The sequence below is a fragment of the Petaurus breviceps genome, unplaced genomic scaffold (genome assembly GCF_028583685.1).
Source record: "Petaurus breviceps papuanus isolate PSGF00001 unplaced genomic scaffold, PetGlider_PUasm1.0 91133, whole genome shotgun sequence".
Lineage (NCBI taxonomy): Eukaryota > Metazoa > Chordata > Mammalia > Diprotodontia > Petauridae > Petaurus > Petaurus breviceps.
Window position 1 is genome coordinate 5,193,801 of NW_027187419.1, and position 17,151 is coordinate 5,210,951.

The 17,151-nt window shown below is 42.7% G+C and overlaps 2 protein-coding genes across 2 annotated transcripts in view; one reads left to right on the plus strand and one right to left on the minus strand.

The window, feature by feature from the left end:
* Positions 1-589: 589 nt before the first annotated feature.
* CLDN25 (claudin 25) lies at positions 590-3,102 on the minus strand. Its single transcript, XM_069080598.1, has 2 exons — positions 2,336-3,102; positions 590-864 (listed from the first exon to the last, which is right to left on the minus strand). Exons 1-2 carry the CDS (start codon positions 3,014-3,016, stop codon positions 799-801), a joined length of 747 nt encoding a protein of 248 aa, XP_068936699.1. The 5' UTR covers positions 3,017-3,102; the 3' UTR covers positions 590-798.
* An 8,414-nt stretch (positions 3,103-11,516) lies between these two features.
* The window catches only part of ZW10 (zw10 kinetochore protein), a 49,749-nt gene continuing 44,114 nt past the window's right edge, over positions 11,517-17,151 (plus strand). The window contains exon 1 of the mRNA XM_069080457.1: positions 11,517-11,755. Coding sequence (XP_068936558.1) covers positions 11,651-11,755 — 105 coding nt within the window. The 5' untranslated portion in view covers positions 11,517-11,650. The remainder of the gene's footprint in view (positions 11,756-17,151) is intronic.

Below are 17,151 nucleotides of genomic sequence, written 5' to 3' on the forward strand. Positions count from 1 at the left end.
CCTTCCTTCCTTCCTTCCTTCCTTCCTTCCTTCCTTCCTTCCTTCCTCCCTTCCTCCCTCCCTTCCTTCCTTTCTCCCTTCCTTCCTTCCTTCCTTCCTGTTAACCAGAAGATAATTTCAAAGTTCCCATCTAGTTCTGATTTAGGATAATGAATTCCCAATATATAGTTGGAAGGGGTCCTAGCAGTTACAGATCATAGCATTAGAGATGAAAGAATTATCTAGTCCAACTCCCTCATTTTACAGGTAAGGAAAACTCAGGACAGAGAGAGGTTAAGTGACTTGTCCAGGTTCACACAGGTAATGCACGAGCATGGATAGGAGCCCAGGATCTAGGACAAGCACTCTTTTCACTGTACCACTTGCTGATGCTTCTATAATTCTTTGATTCTGTGTTTCTGTGAGGCACTCCCTCAGTCTTTATGGATAATATCACTTTCTTATAGCACCTAGCATGGTGCCTGACACACAGTTACTAAAAAAAAAAAAGTACACTGAGTTGAAATAATGTTGTTTATTTCGTTCCTTTTATGATATTATTACAGACTTATTCCCCCAATTTTCACACATACAAAAAGACAGTAGACCCTTCACCACAAAAAAGAAACTTTAATCACAAAGTATTTTGCTCCAAATCCACAAAAGCAAAGACAGTTGATTTTAAAGGCCCAAGAACCCACTCCCCTATTATTTCTCTACGTCTTTTCAATTGCAGATGGGTTAGAAACAGCATCAACTGCATCTGTGCTCCTAAATCTCTTTGCCCTGAAGTTGTGCAGTACCCTGGAGTAGAGGAGCTCATCCTTTTTCAGGAAGGGATGCAATTTTGGAAATGCTGGCTCTGCTTTTTCTCCCTTGTGTTCCCTGTGATGCATAACATAAGGAAAACAGAATGTTTGCTTAACAAGTCTTTGGTATTCACTTCTCTTTACTGAGATTAAGCTGTGATCTCATGTTTGTGATAGAACAAATCTCAGCTGCTGGGAATGGGGGTGGTGTGTGTGTGTGTGGGGGGGGTGATGCTGCAAACATGAGATTAGGATGAGGACCAAAAGGCCCACAGCAGGAACAGGTGAACCACTGGGCAACAAAGACTCTGTTTAGGACCCAACACTAATCACCAGGTTTTTCCAAAGGTCATTTTTTTTCTGCTGCTTCTAAGTGCTTAGTTTGTGGCTGTATGTACTCAATCCTGCTGTATTTCTCTAATCCTAGAAATCTGTTAAGGGGTGGTTGCTGGGTAGAGGTTGATTTCAGATCCAGAGAACTTAGATTTTATTTGTTTTCTAGAGTTCCCAGTGGGGCTGGATGCAGCTGTCTTTGCAGACCCCATTGAGGAGAAGTTGGTAGCAGGGGCATGTCCTGCCACAGTTCAGAAGATACATAGGATGCTGGGATTCCCAACCCCCTGTAGAGAGGATTGTCTTTTCTTTAGGATGAAGGGTCTTATCACAGATGTAGGGAATTGTTTATTCAGTGAAAGACATATTCTCTAATAGGATGCTATAGCCCTCAGGTTTAGAGATGATTACCAAAACAAGTTATGTTTCTAAGGAACAGATGGTCCCCTCCATGAGACATCTCCCCTGTGTCCACATTGCTGCTGCCTGCTTAGAACAGGCCTCACTGGGAAAGCACCTGCATCATTTAGAAGGTCCCTAGGTCTCCTTATAGTCAAGGTTGGACACAGTTCTACTGAAGACAGTCTTGGCTGGTTTTGTAAGCCCAGCTGTAGCATCAGAATGTAACAGACATTTAAGACTTTGCTTCTTAAATGTTGAAGCAGAAAAGTCATGCTTCAGTCACTTCTTCAAATTGTACATGTTTCAGGTCAAGAGAAAAGAAACATAGATTTAAAACTGGGAGGTCCTTAAAAGTCTTCTAGCCCAACATCTTCATTTTACAAGTGAGAAAGCAAAGGCCCAGATAAATTGAGTGGGTAATAAAAAAAGGGCAGAGCGGGGATCTGACTCAGGTTTTTGAGCATATCTGACTGCAAACCCAGCATGTCCCCCTGTACCATGCTGTCTCATTTCCAACTTTAGGGAGAAGAAGTTTTTCATTGGGGCAATATGTCACTTACAGATATCTGAAGTGAATGCTTTGGTTTTGCTTTCTACAGACCCCAAAAGAGTTAATCCTTAGTAAATGAGAAAAGTAAATGAACGCCCCCGCCCCCACCCCCACCTCCAACCCCACCATCACCTCCCCCCCATCTCCCCCCTCCCCCACCAGAAGCAAGTCTAAACCAATCAGGATTAATGGAAAGGCAGGGATAAGAAAGCATTTTAATTCTCCTGGCATTCGCCCTAATTAATATCCAGCCTTAGATTACCAGGTCTCTGTGTCTTGGAGGTGGGTTGAAGAGCGTATCTGGCATCTCAGCTGGACCCCCTGTTGGAAGGGCTGGGGGACAGGCATTAGGAGGTGAAGGTGGCTCATCCTTTGCCAGCCAGGCCGAGCAGATCAAGAGCAGTCCACTAACTGCTAGAAAAACTCCAGCAACCCAGCCCAGGAAGAGGGCTTCTCCAAACTCCCACCGAGGCACAATGTCAGGGATGTGTTCATCCCAAAAGTCCTGGACAGTGCTATAGGCCACCCAGGAGACAGGGAAAATAGTAGAAGCTGCGGCCACCTCCACCAGCACCCCTGCGAGGAATCGTAGCCGCCGCTTCACTCTCCAGCTGACCCCCTGGATCTGGAAGCAATCAGAACCAAGGCTGGAGAGAAGAAGTCCCAGGAAACCCAGTCCATCGGAAGCCAACATGAGGATCCTGGAGGCTCGGAACTCCTGGGGCAGAGCCAAGAAGGATTCAAAAGTCTTGCATACCATAGCCCCTTCCTCCTGAATCACACAGACCTCCCAGAGCCCCATGCTCCAGTTTTCCATTTCATTCAGTTCCAAGTTGAGATTCTTCCACAGAGGAACAGCTGTGGTGACACAGGAGCAGATCCATCCAAGGAGGGAGAGAAGCAGTGCCCCCAGCTGTATTTTTCCATTAAAATTCCAGGCCATGGTCACTCACCCCAGGGAGGGAGGGAGGGAAGGAGGGAGGACAGGGTACTGGTCTTTGGGATTTCTCTCTGGCTGGCCAGCAGGGCAAGGCTCCCCAGGGGCCAGAGCAGAGCAGAAAGAAGCTGTTGCTCATTAACACTTGGTGAGCTGCCTGGTCTTAGTCTTCTAGGAAGCAGCAGAGGCAGGTGGCATAAGCCTGGCAGCTTTGGGACTAATAGGCATGCCCAAGGTTATTGGAACAGGTTGGGGGGAGACAGGGGAGGAGGGAATCCCATAAAAAGGAAAGAAGCCAAATGGCAAGGGATAGATGGCTCTGGGTATGCATTAAACTTTTAAAGGTTACAATCTCTCTCCTCCTAACTCAAATCATTTTTTAAAAATCTGGGATATGCCAGCAGCTAAGTTCTCCCCACCTAAACTCTCATCAGTTGCTGGAGCAGCATCTACATGTGGATGGTGACACACCCACTCCTACCCCATTCTATTCCCGCCCTGCCCCCCCCCCCCCAATTTCTATAACTGTTTGCTGCTTCTGCTTGGGCAAAGAAGCAATCACCAAGGCAGGACAAATTCCTGCAGCCCCTGCACCTTACCATCAATGACCGGGCAAAGGGATCCTCCATTTTTAAGACAGGTATAGGTAAAAATCTAGAATTTTATGCTGAAAAAAGTTAGTTTGATCTGGCTGATTTTATTGACACTTAGAAAAAATATTACTTTCACTTTTCAATGCCTCCTCCACTCCAGCCCCAAAGAGAATCCTCCCTTGTATTAAAGTGCAGACAAGCAAGATAAATCAGCACATTGGCCATTGGAAATAAGTGCCTCATTCTGAACCTGTAATCCACCACCTCTCTGCTGAGGGGGGGACACATACTTCACCATCTGTCCTCCGAGGTTGCAGGTGATCACTGAATTGACTAGCATTTTAAGGTCTTTGTTTTCCTGTGAACTCCCCGAGAGGAGGAACTGGGTTTTTTCTTTCTTTTTTTGCCTTTTTTTTGTATCCCCAAAACTCAGCACATTCTGTGGCATACAGTAGGTGTTTAATAAATGCTAGTGCTAGGCATTGGACATACAAAGACAAAAATGAAATAGTCCCTGGCTTCCATAAACATTTGGTGCATCTGGCAGCCCAGTGGATAGTATACTGGACCTGAAGTTTGGTCGTAGTAGTAGTGATAGTAGTAATAGTGGTGGGGGCAGCTAAGTGGTTCAGCGAATAGAGCACTGGCCCTGGTGTCAGGAGGACCTGAGTTCAGTCTGGCCTCAGACACTTGACACCCTTAGTAGCTGCGTGACCTTGGGCAGATCACTTAACCCCAATTGCTTTGCCTTCCCCCCTCAAAAAAAAAAAAAGAAAAAAGTGGTGGTGGTGGTGGTGGTGGTAGTGGTATTAGTACTATTCTGGATAGTAGTAGTATTATTCAACGTGTAGTATTGTATTAGTAGTAGTATTCAACTTGTATAGAAATAAGTATATACAAAGTAATTTCAAGAGGGGGACAGAACTAATAAAACCTAGGAAGATCAGGAAAGGACCCTGTGTAAGAGCTGGTACATGAGCAGTGTTTCAAAGGAAACTAGGAATTCCGTGAAGTGGAAATGAGGGGGAAATGTATTCAAGACATGGGTAGCTAACCACTTGTCACTTAGCACAGAGGTGGAAGATGTAGTTTTATGTGGGAAACAGCTAGCAGGCTGCTTTGACTAGAGTGGAGAGTGCAGGAATGGAAATAATGATATTGCCATTGGGAAGCATGTGAATACTCTGCAACGTATCATATGGGAAATATGAAATAAGACTTGAGAGGTAGATGACAGACAGATTATGAAGGGCTTTAAATGCTAGGCTGAGGAGTTTGCATTCTAGACTTAACACCTCTTGTGTGAGAATTTGCTGGAGGGTGAGGGAGAGATGGAAAGTCAATATAGTAAGGGGATTTCAGAATTCTTGAACATGAAAGTGCTTTTGTAGGTGCTAGCAAGATTGTGTGTAAGATTTGTGTGTAACTGAGATGGGGTACAGGAGTAGGTTAAGCAGTTGAGTGATTAGGATGTTTGAGGGAGAGTCTGTGAAGACTGAAGTCCCCTGGTATGAGGTCAGGAGTTGGGGAGGAGAGAAAAATTTTGAGCCATGTACTGAACTCGTTGAGGAAGGAAGGGGAATAACTTGGAGGTCTGTAGTCAAAAGCCACCAAAATTTTGATAGGAATTGCATGAACCTCAAAGGAGTAGTGGTCACTGAATGATGGAGACAGAAGGAGAACATGGAAGTGGCAATAGGTAGCAAAGAATTTTTCTAACTCCCTCACCTTAACCAGTGAGCCAAGGAGAATGGGTGAAGGTTTAGCCAGTACTAAAAGGATGGGGAAAACAGGGAGACTGTCATCGGTGAGGGGGATTCAAATTTTGGGGATGGCTAAAAGGTAGAGGGAATGGGAGAGGAAAAGATTTAGAGTGAAGGGAAGTTTACTGCCTATGAAACGGGAAGAAAGAGGTGGGTGGCTGTTTCATTTTGTTGGAACTTTGGAATGGGAGGGTTGAGGGGAATGGGAATGATAAATTGAGTATTAGGAGACAGAAAGTGGGGTCTAGATGCTGACCCACGAGGGATCAGAATTACTAGAATGTGTAAGGTATGACTAGGTCTGAGAACAGACATCACTGATAGGCGGAGGCACTATTCCTCTTTCCTTTGCAGGCAGTAGAACAGTAAGGAGATGACAGTAGGACATTGAAGTTGAACCTGTACAGCAGGAAAAAGAAGTCCTGTTCTCCACTGACTTTCCTCTTCTTCCCTCAAGATTTAGGTGCAGCAGGATATGGAAGGCCTGAGGTCAAAGGGAAGGTTGCTCCTCTTAGACCTGGAGCCTCTCCAGAATGCCTGTAGAAGATTAGGCTATTATCAGGAGGCAGACATTGTTTTGCATTGGTACAGATCACTAGCATCTTTTCCTCAGGAAACACACTCAGCAGGAAATGGTTAAGGCTTCTCTTGTCACCTGAATCTGTAAAAACAAAATATATAAATAAATATGTATTTTTTTTTTGGAGGGGGAAAGGGAAGGCATTTGGGGTTAAGTGACTTGCCCAAGGTCACACAGCTAGTTGAGTCAAGTGTCTGAGGTTTGATTTGAAGTCAGGTTCCCCTTGACTTCAGGGGCCAGTGCTCTATTCACTGCTCCACCTAGCTGTCCCAATTTTTTTTTTTAAGTAAAAGACCAGGAAGGATGAACATAGCGCAAGCACAGTATATCATTGGTGTAACATGACAGGAATTCAACAATTCAACTCAGTAAACATTTATTAAGCACCTATTTCGTATAAGGCACTGTGTTAAGTTATGAATATTAGGCTACATTAAAAAAAGATGGAATAGCCGGGACCAAGGAGCTGATAGTCTCATTGTACTCTGCCTATGTGCAAATTCTAGGTGCCACATTTTAAGGACTGTGACAAAATGAAGAGGGTCAAGACCAGGGAAATCAGGATGGTTAGGGAACTAGGATCACCTGATGAAACTGAGAATGGTTAGTCGGAGAAGACAAGAAGGAACTAATGACTATCTTGAGAATTTGAAGGGATCATGAGATGCACAAATTTAGAGGCACCCTCACTGTAAATGCTCACATGGATTATTTGTGCCTGACCTGTGGTGGAGCCTTCTGAGCTCCTATTGGTCTCAAATGCCACAGTCAGACACACTGTACCATAACCCCAACATAGTGAGGTTGTTTTGGTCCCCTTCCAGAACAAAGGACAACAACCAACCAACCGTTTGAAGGACTGTTGTAAAGGAAGGACTAACTTTGTGTCTGAATGTGTAGGAAAATTGGGAGCAACAAATGGAAGCTACAGCAGATTTCAGCCTAATATATGAAAAAAACTACCTAACATTTAAAGCTACCCACAGAGGGAATGAGTTGCATTAATAAATAATTAATTTCTTCTCCCTCTGGGTCTTCAAGTGTAGTCTGGAGGACTAAGGGATAATTGAAGAACTAATTCCTGTTCAGGTGTGGTGTGGGTTAGGTGGCCTCTGAGGTCCCTTCCAACTCTGAGATTCTGGACTTCTGTGATAGCAGATTCTAAATAAGTATGTATTTTAAAGATGTTCTGGGGTAGAGTGATTTGCATTTAAGATGACCATTGGAAAAAGAAAATCCTGTTAGATCTAGAATTCTAATGGATCTTGGATGCCAATTGACTTCCCTTTTAAAAATGAAATTTAATTTTTTTCAATTAGCGAAAAACTTTCCCTTCCACTATCCACTCCCCCCATTAAAAAGAAAAACAAAACCCTTGTAACAACTGTGAGTCATGCCCTAAAATATGTCTCATTCTGCACTCTGAGTTCATTACCTCTCTTCTGTTTGGGGGGTGGTGGTGGCAATATGCTTCATCCCTCTGGGGTCGTTGTTGGTCATTACACTGATCGGTTTTTCAAAGTCATTTGTTGTTACAGTGTAAATTGTTCTGGTTCGGCTCACTCCACCCTACATCAGTTCATGCAAGCCTTGGCAAGTTTCCCAGAAATTGCTCCTTTTGTTATTTCTTTTCGTCGTTACTACTAGTAGTAATAACAACAGCAGCAGCAACTATCATCATCATCATCATCATCATCATCATCATCATCATCATCATCATCATCATCATCATCATCATCATCATTATGGAGACTGGGTCTTCCCCTTTCTTGTCCAGGATAGAAGTACAACTGCCACTCATAGGGCCAATCCCATTGCTGACTGGCCAAAATCTTTGACCTTCTCCATTTCAGACATGTGAAGGTTTACTTCAGCTTTAGCCCTAGGGCAGCTCAAAACTCTGGAGCTCAAGCGATCTGCCAGCCTCAGCCTCTCTGCCAACAAGAATTACAGGCCTGTGCGAAAACACTTGGCCCCTTTGTTATTTCTTACAGAACAATAGTATTCTATTACAAAAAAGAGAATTCCATTTTATTTATATACCATAATTTGTTCAATCATCCTCTACTTCATGGACACACCCTTAGTTTTCAGTTCTTTTCCACTATAAAAAAAGAGCTACCCTAGATATTTTTGCACATATAGGTCTCTTCCCTCATTCTTTGCTCTCTTTGCGGTATAGGCTTACTAATGGTATTGCTAGGTCAAAAGGTATGGACAGTTTGTTAACTTTTTCAGAAATTCCTGTTTTCTTGGAGTGATTTCCAGCTTCTGGAAAATAATCATTTTTCAGGTAGGAGATTTTGGCTCCCTCTCCTGGCCACTCACAGGTGCTGCGTTATAAGCATTGCAGCCTATTTGAGCTCATAGCAAACCTTAGATGAAAAAGTTTATATGTAGTAGTAATAATAATGATGATGATGATTATGATGATAATTTCAGAGCCTGAAGTGGCAATCTAGTCCACTTCTCTCATTTTACAGGTGAAGAATATGGTCCCCAGAGAGATGAAGTGAATTGTTTAAGGTCATATGGGTCGTGACAGAGTCGATATTCAAATTTAATCCTTTCATTCCAAGTCCAGCCCTTTTCCCTTGGTGCCATGCTTTTTATATGCAGATGTATTCTATGATGGACCAAGCAATAGCAGGGTCAAATTCAAATTCAGAGGTAGAAAAGGGAGAAAAGTATCTGGGGCTAGGCCAGGGTTTATAAGAACATGCATCCAAACAAACTATTGTGATTTCTTAAGGGAACTTAATCAGTTCAGATCTATAAATCCACCAATTGGCCACCCATTGCTGAAGAGCAGAGTCTCATAATGGGAGGGTACCTCCCAGGCTATATAATCTAAGCCCGTACTGGGACAGAATCTTCTCTATGCCATTTTAGTTGTTTTCAGTCATGTCTTACTCTTCGTGACCCCACTGGGGTTTTCTTGGCAGAGATACCAGAGTGGTTTGTCATTTTCTTCTCCGACTCATTTTACAGATGAGGAAATTGAGGCAAAAGGGTTCAGTGACTTGCCCAGGATCACACACCTGCATTTGAATTCAGGTCTTCCTGACCTCACTGCACCACCTAGCTGAGCTCCTTTATACCATACCTGACAAGTGGTCATCCAGCTTTTGCTTAAAGACCTTCAATGAGAGGCAACAAATTATCTCCCAAGGCAGCCTGTTACACTTTTGGATTGTTTTGTTAGAAAGTTTTTCCTTCCACTAAGACTAAATTTGCCTTTAAAAATTCTACTTGTTGCTCCTTTTGTGGGACCAAACCAAGTAAGTCTGTTCCCTCTTCCATCTGTCCTATTTCTTCTCTCCTTCAGGGTAAGCATCCTCATTCCTTTTATCTGATACCCATTGACATGAACTCAAGGTCTCTTCTAAGCAATATTTCCCAGAAGACTATATACCATTATAGTTAAACATCAACTGAAGAGTATGGAAAATATATATCCCACCATGCTTTTGTTTGTTGAGATTTGAAAATGTTTATTTGGTAAAAGCAAAATGCTCTCAGAGGTGTTCTTCCAATAAAGGGTCTCCTACACATATATCAGGATCATACAAGATTCTTTGAAAGATGTAGAAACAAAATAACTTCATCTGACAACTCCTTATTATTGTCAAACAAGACATAAAAGGAAGAGATGTATATTCTCCAAACATCTGTAAAATGAGCTGGAGAAGGAAATGGCAAACCACTCCAGTATATTTGCCAAGAAAACAGGGTCACAAAGAGTTGGACACAACTGAACAACAACAGCAACCACAATCTTCTCTCCAAATGTTTGCCACGATTATGGAGGATGTATTCTACTTGTGATGTTATATGATGGTGAGTCACGAAACACTCCAGTCTTTAAATGTGAAGATAAACATTATCTAGGGGTTAATGGAGAGGTACATGGAGGGTGTGAACAGCCTGCAGCACAGTGCAAATGAGGATTGTTGTAGATTCCACATGCACAAAGAAGTGCATGATTAAGAACAATGGGCTGGATGCTTGATTAGAGTGAAAGATAACCAATGGACAGTCTGCCTGTGTGGTCTGTTGGCATTCTCTCAATGTCAAGTGAACTTAAGGAAGGTCTCCAGCAAATTGGGCAGACTCCCTATGCTTTTTGTATCTACTATGCCCCATTCCCTCACACCCATCCAAATCTTCCCTATCCCAGATGTCTCTTTCTCACTCTACTCTCTTTTTTCCATTGTGCCCAAAGGCATCTCCATTCTACAGTTGTTGGTATCATCTTAAAATTGGGCATGGATTCAGCCTTCTTTTATCTACTACAGAAAATGCATAAGACCAAGGGACTCAGAAGAAATCGATGGGGCGATAATGAGACATAAAATATTCAAACAGCCCCAAAGAGTACCCCCAAAGGTAGGATATTTTGGAAGACTGCTGAATAAATACTCCCCATTCACCTCACACCTGTATAGTCTATTCAATTCCCAGCAACAGTAGAGCTGGCTAGGTCCACAATACATTTACTAAGTGTCTACTATGTGCACTGTGCCAAGTGCTCCTCATGCAAGGGCATACAAAGAAGGACAAAACAGGCCGTGCCCTCCAAGACCTCATATGGGGGAGACAACATAGTGAAATGGAGGAGAAATACAGTGAAAATGGGACATAATCTCAGAAAGAAGGTGCTGGAGGTGGGAATGGGGACAGAAAAGCCCGTTGCAGAAGGATTTTAGCTGAGACTTAAAGGAAGCCAAAGAAGCCTGGAGGTAGAGGTGAGAAGGGAGAGCACTCCAGACATAAGTCACAGCTAAGGAAACGGGATGAACGGCAAGAAGGCCTATGTCCAATGTAGAGCTCCTGGGGCAATGGATAGAGTGCTGGGTCTGAATTGGAGAAGATTCATCTTCCTGAGTTCACTCTGGTCTCAGATACCTACTAGCCGTGTGATCCTGGGCAAGTCACTTAGCCCCGTTTGCCTCAGTTTCCTCATCTGTAAAATGGCTGGAGAAGGAAATGGCAGACCACAATATCTTCGCCAAGAAAACTCCCAAATGGGGTCGTGAAGGATCGGACACGACCGAACAACAACAGAACTCAGGAAGGGGAGTAAAACGTAGAGTGGAATGGACCTTTAACAGGGAAAGAGTTTCCCATCACGGGAACTTTTAAAGAAGAGGCTGGATGACCTCTGCATTGAGTAGGATGCCGTCAATTGTCAAAGAGATTATTGTTTACGGGTTGTACTAGACAACTTTCGAGGTACTTTTCAACTCTCCTATTTTGGAAAATAATGAATATTTAACGACAATTGAGGAGGTGTATGTGTCCTCCAAGGTTTTCTTAGGGTTTTAGGAAACAATTGCATTTGGGTTTGGTATTAGCTAAATCACAATTCTCTTTTCTTTTGGAAAAAGGACGGGAACCGCTCAGAGTTTTAAAAGGAATTGACAGGAGAAAAAGTAAACGCAACGCGTCCCTCTGCTATTTGACTGCAACAGGACACCGTGAAGCCCTGAAAGAGCCCGGCGGCGCGTTGGTTCTCGGGAGTTGTAGTGCAGCACTGGTCCTGGGCTCCGCACGCTTTGCGCGGGGTAAACTCACTTTCCCAGCAGGCCGTGCGTGGCGGCCAAGCGGCGGGACCCGGGCTGTTGCGCTGGCGCGGGAGGCGGTGGCGGTCGCTGTGGCTTTGCCGGGCAATTGGGGTCTGGCGTCCTGAGAAGTAGAGACAATGTCTTCGTTTGTGACCGAAGTGCTGGCGCACTCAGGGCGACTGGAGAAGGAGGATCTGGGCACCCGGATCGGTCGCTTGACCAGGAGGGTTGAGGAGATCAAGGTGAGGACCGGGCGTGGGCGGGGGTGAGGACTCACTGTGCTGGGGTGGGGGGTGGGGGGGACGGACAAGGTGGGAGGGGGCGGGCCGTCGGGGGGGGGGGGGGCGGGGGGGGGGGGGGGGGGGGGGAGTGGAAATTAGCCGTGGTTATAGGATAAAAATGAGGCTGGAAGTAGGTGAAGGGGGAGGGGGAATTTAGAGAATGTCAAGCTGATAAGCATTTATTAAGCACTTACTGTGTTTACTCTGTGTACAGTTTGCTTCACTTATATTTGTTTGGGTGGTGTCTTGCCCGTTAAGTTTTAAACCCTTCGAGGGCAGGGACTTCTTTGGCCTCTTTCTGTATTCCCAGATCTCAGGGCAGTGCCCGGCATATGTTGTGGTTGTCGGTCTTTTCAGACTCTCCCTGACCTCATTTGGGGTTTTCTTGCCAGAGATACCGGAGTCGTTTATCATTCCCTTCTCCAACCCGTTTTACAGCTGGGGAAACTGAGGCAGACGGGGTTCAGTGACTTAGCCAGGGTCACACTGCTAGGAAGTGCCCGAGGTCAGATTTGACCTCAGGCAGAGGAGCCTTCCTGGCTTGACACTCAGTGCGCTGCACCATGTAGCCGTCTATCGACTGATTGTTTGGAGGTTTCTAAAAATAAGTTTTCCACACGGTCAAATAAAGCAGGCTTCTGATCTCACCTCGTGGAGTCGGCCACAGGAAGCTCACCCCGAGCTGTCCCAGCTCCCTCTCTTACCCCCTTTTAGGATAAACACTCTCCATTTGGCCTTTCCATCCAGTCCTAGTTTCCTTCCTCCGAACCTTTTTTAGCAGGCCAGTGTCTAATAGGAACGTCCCCTTCCTCCTCCTGGTCAGCGCACCTTTATTTTCCTAAGATGCAGCCAAAACTTTTGGAGGCTGCCGCGCCGCAGGGTTGACTCACACTTAAATCCCCAGCGCTTTTCTTGTGCCCACCGTGCCTCTTCCATTTTGTGCTCAGCAAGCTGGCTTTTGGAATCAAAGTGTAGAACTTTACCATTCTCTGTTTTCCTGCACCTGTGAAACTTCTACGGGGGATTATAGATAGCTTTCAGAAACTTCTAGTCTTAGAAATTGCCTGAAGCTTAACTGAGAAGTTAAGTGACAGGTCCAGGGTCACACAGCCAGTATGTGGCGGAGGTGGGATTTGATCCCATGTCTCTTTCACTCAGAAGCCAGCTCTGTATCTATTCTAACATACTGGCTCTCTTAACTTTAATGTGATTAGATCTGGCCTATCATTCTAGCATGCTGCAGATTTTTATTTTAGATTCTGACTCTCTGTTAGTTACTCCTCCCAGCTTTGTGTCATCTGCAAATTTTACATATATGCTACCCATACCTTTCTCTGAGTCATTCATAAAAACATCAAACTAGACAGATCTCTATTAAGTTCTGCTAGAAACTTCTGCCCGAGTTGACTTTAATGCTTTAATAACTATTCCAGTTATTTCACCAGTTCTGAACTAGACCAGGTATCTGTCTATCTTGTCTATGGTTAGGATGTGAGATATTGTTACATGCTATGCCCATACCTATTATCTACCTACCAGTTCAGTAACCCAGTCAAAAAAGGAAATGAGGTTAATTTAGCATGACTTGTACTTAATGAAACCATTCTGCCTCTTTATGATTACTGTTTCCCATTGTAAATGATCACTAGTCACCCCTTTAATAATATATTCAAGAGTTTTGTCAGGAATTAAAGTCAAGCTCACTAACCTATATTTTGAAGATTCTACCCTCTCTTCCTACAGTCCTCTGGTATCTCTCCTGTTTACTGACAGTCTCAGCAATCACATCTATCATTTCTTTTGGTATACCCTGTGTATGCTAGGGTATGGTTTACCTGAGGTAAACCAAACCCTTTTGACTTAAAATCCAGGACAAGTTGAAATGCTTTCTTACTATATTTTTGCTTATCTTGGGGTTTAACTCCTTGTTTACAATTTTTTTTTTCTGTATACATATCACTTGGAAGGTTATTTTTCTTGATCAAGAAAACAAATTAAAAAAAGCAAGTTGAATAGTTCTGTTACTGTCATTACATTCATTGAGCAGACTTTCTGTCTTCTCTGATTTTTCTCTTGCCTTCAGTTAAAAAAGCCTTTTTCATTGTCTTTAGCATTTATCATTAGTCTTGGTTCATTTTGAATTTTAGTATTCCGGATACTATCTGTTGTGAAACTTTTCCTGCTCACTCCCCTCTTTATTGCTTGCCCTTAGTTTTCCTTGTGCCTTATATGTTTGTGTATGTATTATTTCTTCTTCATTAAAATTTAAGTTACTTAGGGGAATGGTCTGTTTTTTTGTCTTTTTATCCCTAGTGCCTGGCACAGTACTTTGCTTATGTTAGGTACTAAATAAATATTTGTTAGAATTGAAGAAAACTGAAATTAGAGTCAGGAAGACTCTTGGAATTGGAGAAGAACCCAGAAGTCATTTAGTCTAACCTATAGTAGACTAGGAATTCCTCTCTAGAATGTTACCCAGGAGCAATCATCTAGATTCCATTTGAAGAAGGGGAAATGGATTAAGTATTTCTATAGCTCCCTCCTGGGTAAAGTGCCTTTACAAAAAAGCTTTACAAATTTTGCTACCATTTAGTGACTTCTAGTGATATGGATGCAGTGTGTCCTATGACTACCCCTTCCATTTTTGGGCAGCTTGAATTGGCATAGCTTTAGTTATTAGGAAATTTTTCCTTGTATAGACATAAAATATGCCTCTAAACAACTTTATGCTTTTGCAATGCTTTTTTTTTTGTTTTTTTTGAGGGCAGTTGGGGTTAAGAGACTTGCCCAAGGTCACACGGCTAGTAAGTGTTAAGTGTCTGAGGCTGAATTTGAACTCAGGTCCTCCTGACTCCAGGGCTTGTGCCCTATTCACTGTGCCACCTAGCCACCCCTTTGCAAAGCTTTTATGGAGCAACAGAACTCATGCTACAGCTGATGAACATTAATACCATAATGTTAACAGAAATATGTGCCTTTGTGGTATGAAGTTAACTGGATGTGACAGTACTTTACCCATCACTTACACAACCACCTTAAAAGGTTTTTTTTTTTCATTGATCAGGCATGTAGAAGCAGGCATTTTGAATGAGCTTTATAGCTGACCAATAATTGCCCTAGGGCCTTTGTAATCTTCATTGAATAGACTATATAAATTGTCTTTTTTTCCTGTGTTTTCTTTTTTTTTCTGGGGGGGGAGGGCAGGACAACTGGGGTCAAGTGACTTGCCCAAGGTCACATGGCAGGCAAGTGCCAAGTGTTGGAGACCGGACCTGAGCTCAGGCACTCCCGACTCCAGGGCTGGTGCTCCACTCACTGTGCCACCCAGCCGCTCCTTGTGTATTTGTAATATTTTAAGTTAGATGAAAGTGTGCACAATTTATTTATTTAAAAAAAAACCCTCACTACTAGGCTATAAAGAAATGATGAACTCAGTGATTTTAGAAAAACATGGAAAGACTTGTACAAAATAATGAAGAGCAAAATGAGCAGAACCAAGAGAAGATTGCATACGGTAACAGCAGTATTGTTTTAAGAATGACTGAGCAAATAAATAATTTTGTCTGTTATAAATACCCAAATTACCCATAGAGGACATATGAAGAAAGATGCTATCTGCATCCAGAGAAAGAACTGATAAATAGAAGTCTGTGTAGAATAATTTTATACATATACCTGTTTTTGTCTAATGGTAGACATCTCTAGGGTGAGGAGGGGAGGGAATTAAAAAAAAGAAATTTACATGATAATTTTGTTGTGTATTTGAAAGGAATAGCAAGTTGTACATAGGGGATTTGCAGTTTCACGTATAATATTTTTTACTGTACCATGTTATAGAAATGCTTGTTTTATTCCATAAATTAAAAAAGAAAAAAGTAAAGAAAAAAAGCCTTACAACTCTGTACTTTCTCTTGTGTGTTTGATTATGTTTCAGAAATAAAGCTTTATGCATTTCAGAATATTTTTATGTGTACTGTAAGATACCATTTTTTCAAAGAGAAAACTTTAAAACCTTAAAAAAAACTGTTTAGCCTTATCTCTTACTTATGCAGTTGATTTTTTAACTAGTATAATACTTTACATATTTCCTTTTTGCATGTCATTTTATAAAATTTGTCCCAGTTCTCACTTTTGGAGATCTTTTTGGATCTCAGATCTATCATCAGCATATTAGTTATCCTCCCAACCTGTCATCATTTGGGTAGTTGATGAGTATGACATCTATATTTTTGTCCAAGTTGTTGATAAAAAGTATTAAACAGAATAGACCTAGGGACAGAGCCCTGTGACATTTCATCCTCAAGTTGACCTTGATCCCTCAGTCAGCACTCTGGGTCTAGTTTTTCAAACAGCTCTAAATCCACCTATTTCCTATCTCCTAGCCCACATCTTTCCATCTCATACAGAAGAATATAGAGAAGTTTTGTCAAATGCTGTGCTAAAATCTGGATATACTTGGTATACTGCATTCCAGTATCCTTGTCAAAGGAAATGAGGCTAGTCAGGTATGACTTGTTCTTGATAAATGCATCTTGATGCATCATGTCATTTTCTACATGCTCAGAAACCATTCCTTTAGTGATGCATTCCAGAATTTTGCCTGAAATTGAAGTTATACTCACTAGCATGTGGTATGCAGATTCTGTTCTCTTTCTTTTTATATTTTTAAGTTGAGACATTTACTCTTATCCAGTATGGTATCCCCTCTCTTTTCCTCCATGGTTTTTTTTTTTTTAAAGCAATCGGGGTTAAGTAACTTGCTCAAGGTTACATGGCCAGTTATTTCTGGGTGTGGTGCTAAGTATCTGAGCCTGGATTTGATTCCCAGGTCATCCCGACACTGGGGCTGGTGCTCTTATTCGCTGAGCCACCTGGCTGCCCCTAAGCAATTGGGGTTAAGTAACTTGCTCAAGGTTATACTGCCAGGTGTTTCTGGGTGGGTGCTAAGTGTCTGAGCCTGGGATTCGATCCACATGTCATCCCAACACTGGAGCCGGTGTTCTTACTCACTGTGCTACCTGGACGCCAAAACATTTATTTTTTTTTATTTTTTATTTTTTTAAAGCAATTGGGGTTAAGTAACTTGCTCAAGGTTACACGGCCAGTTATTTCTGGGTGTGGTGCTAAGTATCTGAGCCCAGATTTGATCCCCAGGTCATCCTGACACTGGAGCCAGTGCTCTTACTCGCTGAGCCACCTGGCTGCCCAATGTTTTTTTTTTTTTTTAGAGATCCTTGATAACAACCTAGCAGTTTCATCTGTAAGTTTTCTCGGTATGATGGGACATAGACACCTGGGAATGGTAAATTGAACTCTTTGAGAACTTATACTCTACCAGCCCTTTTATCTGGTCTTTT

Coding starts and splice junctions, on each gene's coding strand:
- CLDN25 (XM_069080598.1), bottom strand. CDS start 3,016: ATGGCCTGGAATTTTAATGGAAAAATACAGCTGGGGGCACTGCTTCTC. Junction 865..2,335: donor CTCCAAGACACAGAGACCTG/GTAATCTAAGGC, acceptor TATGCATCACAG/GGAACACAAGGGAGAAAAAG.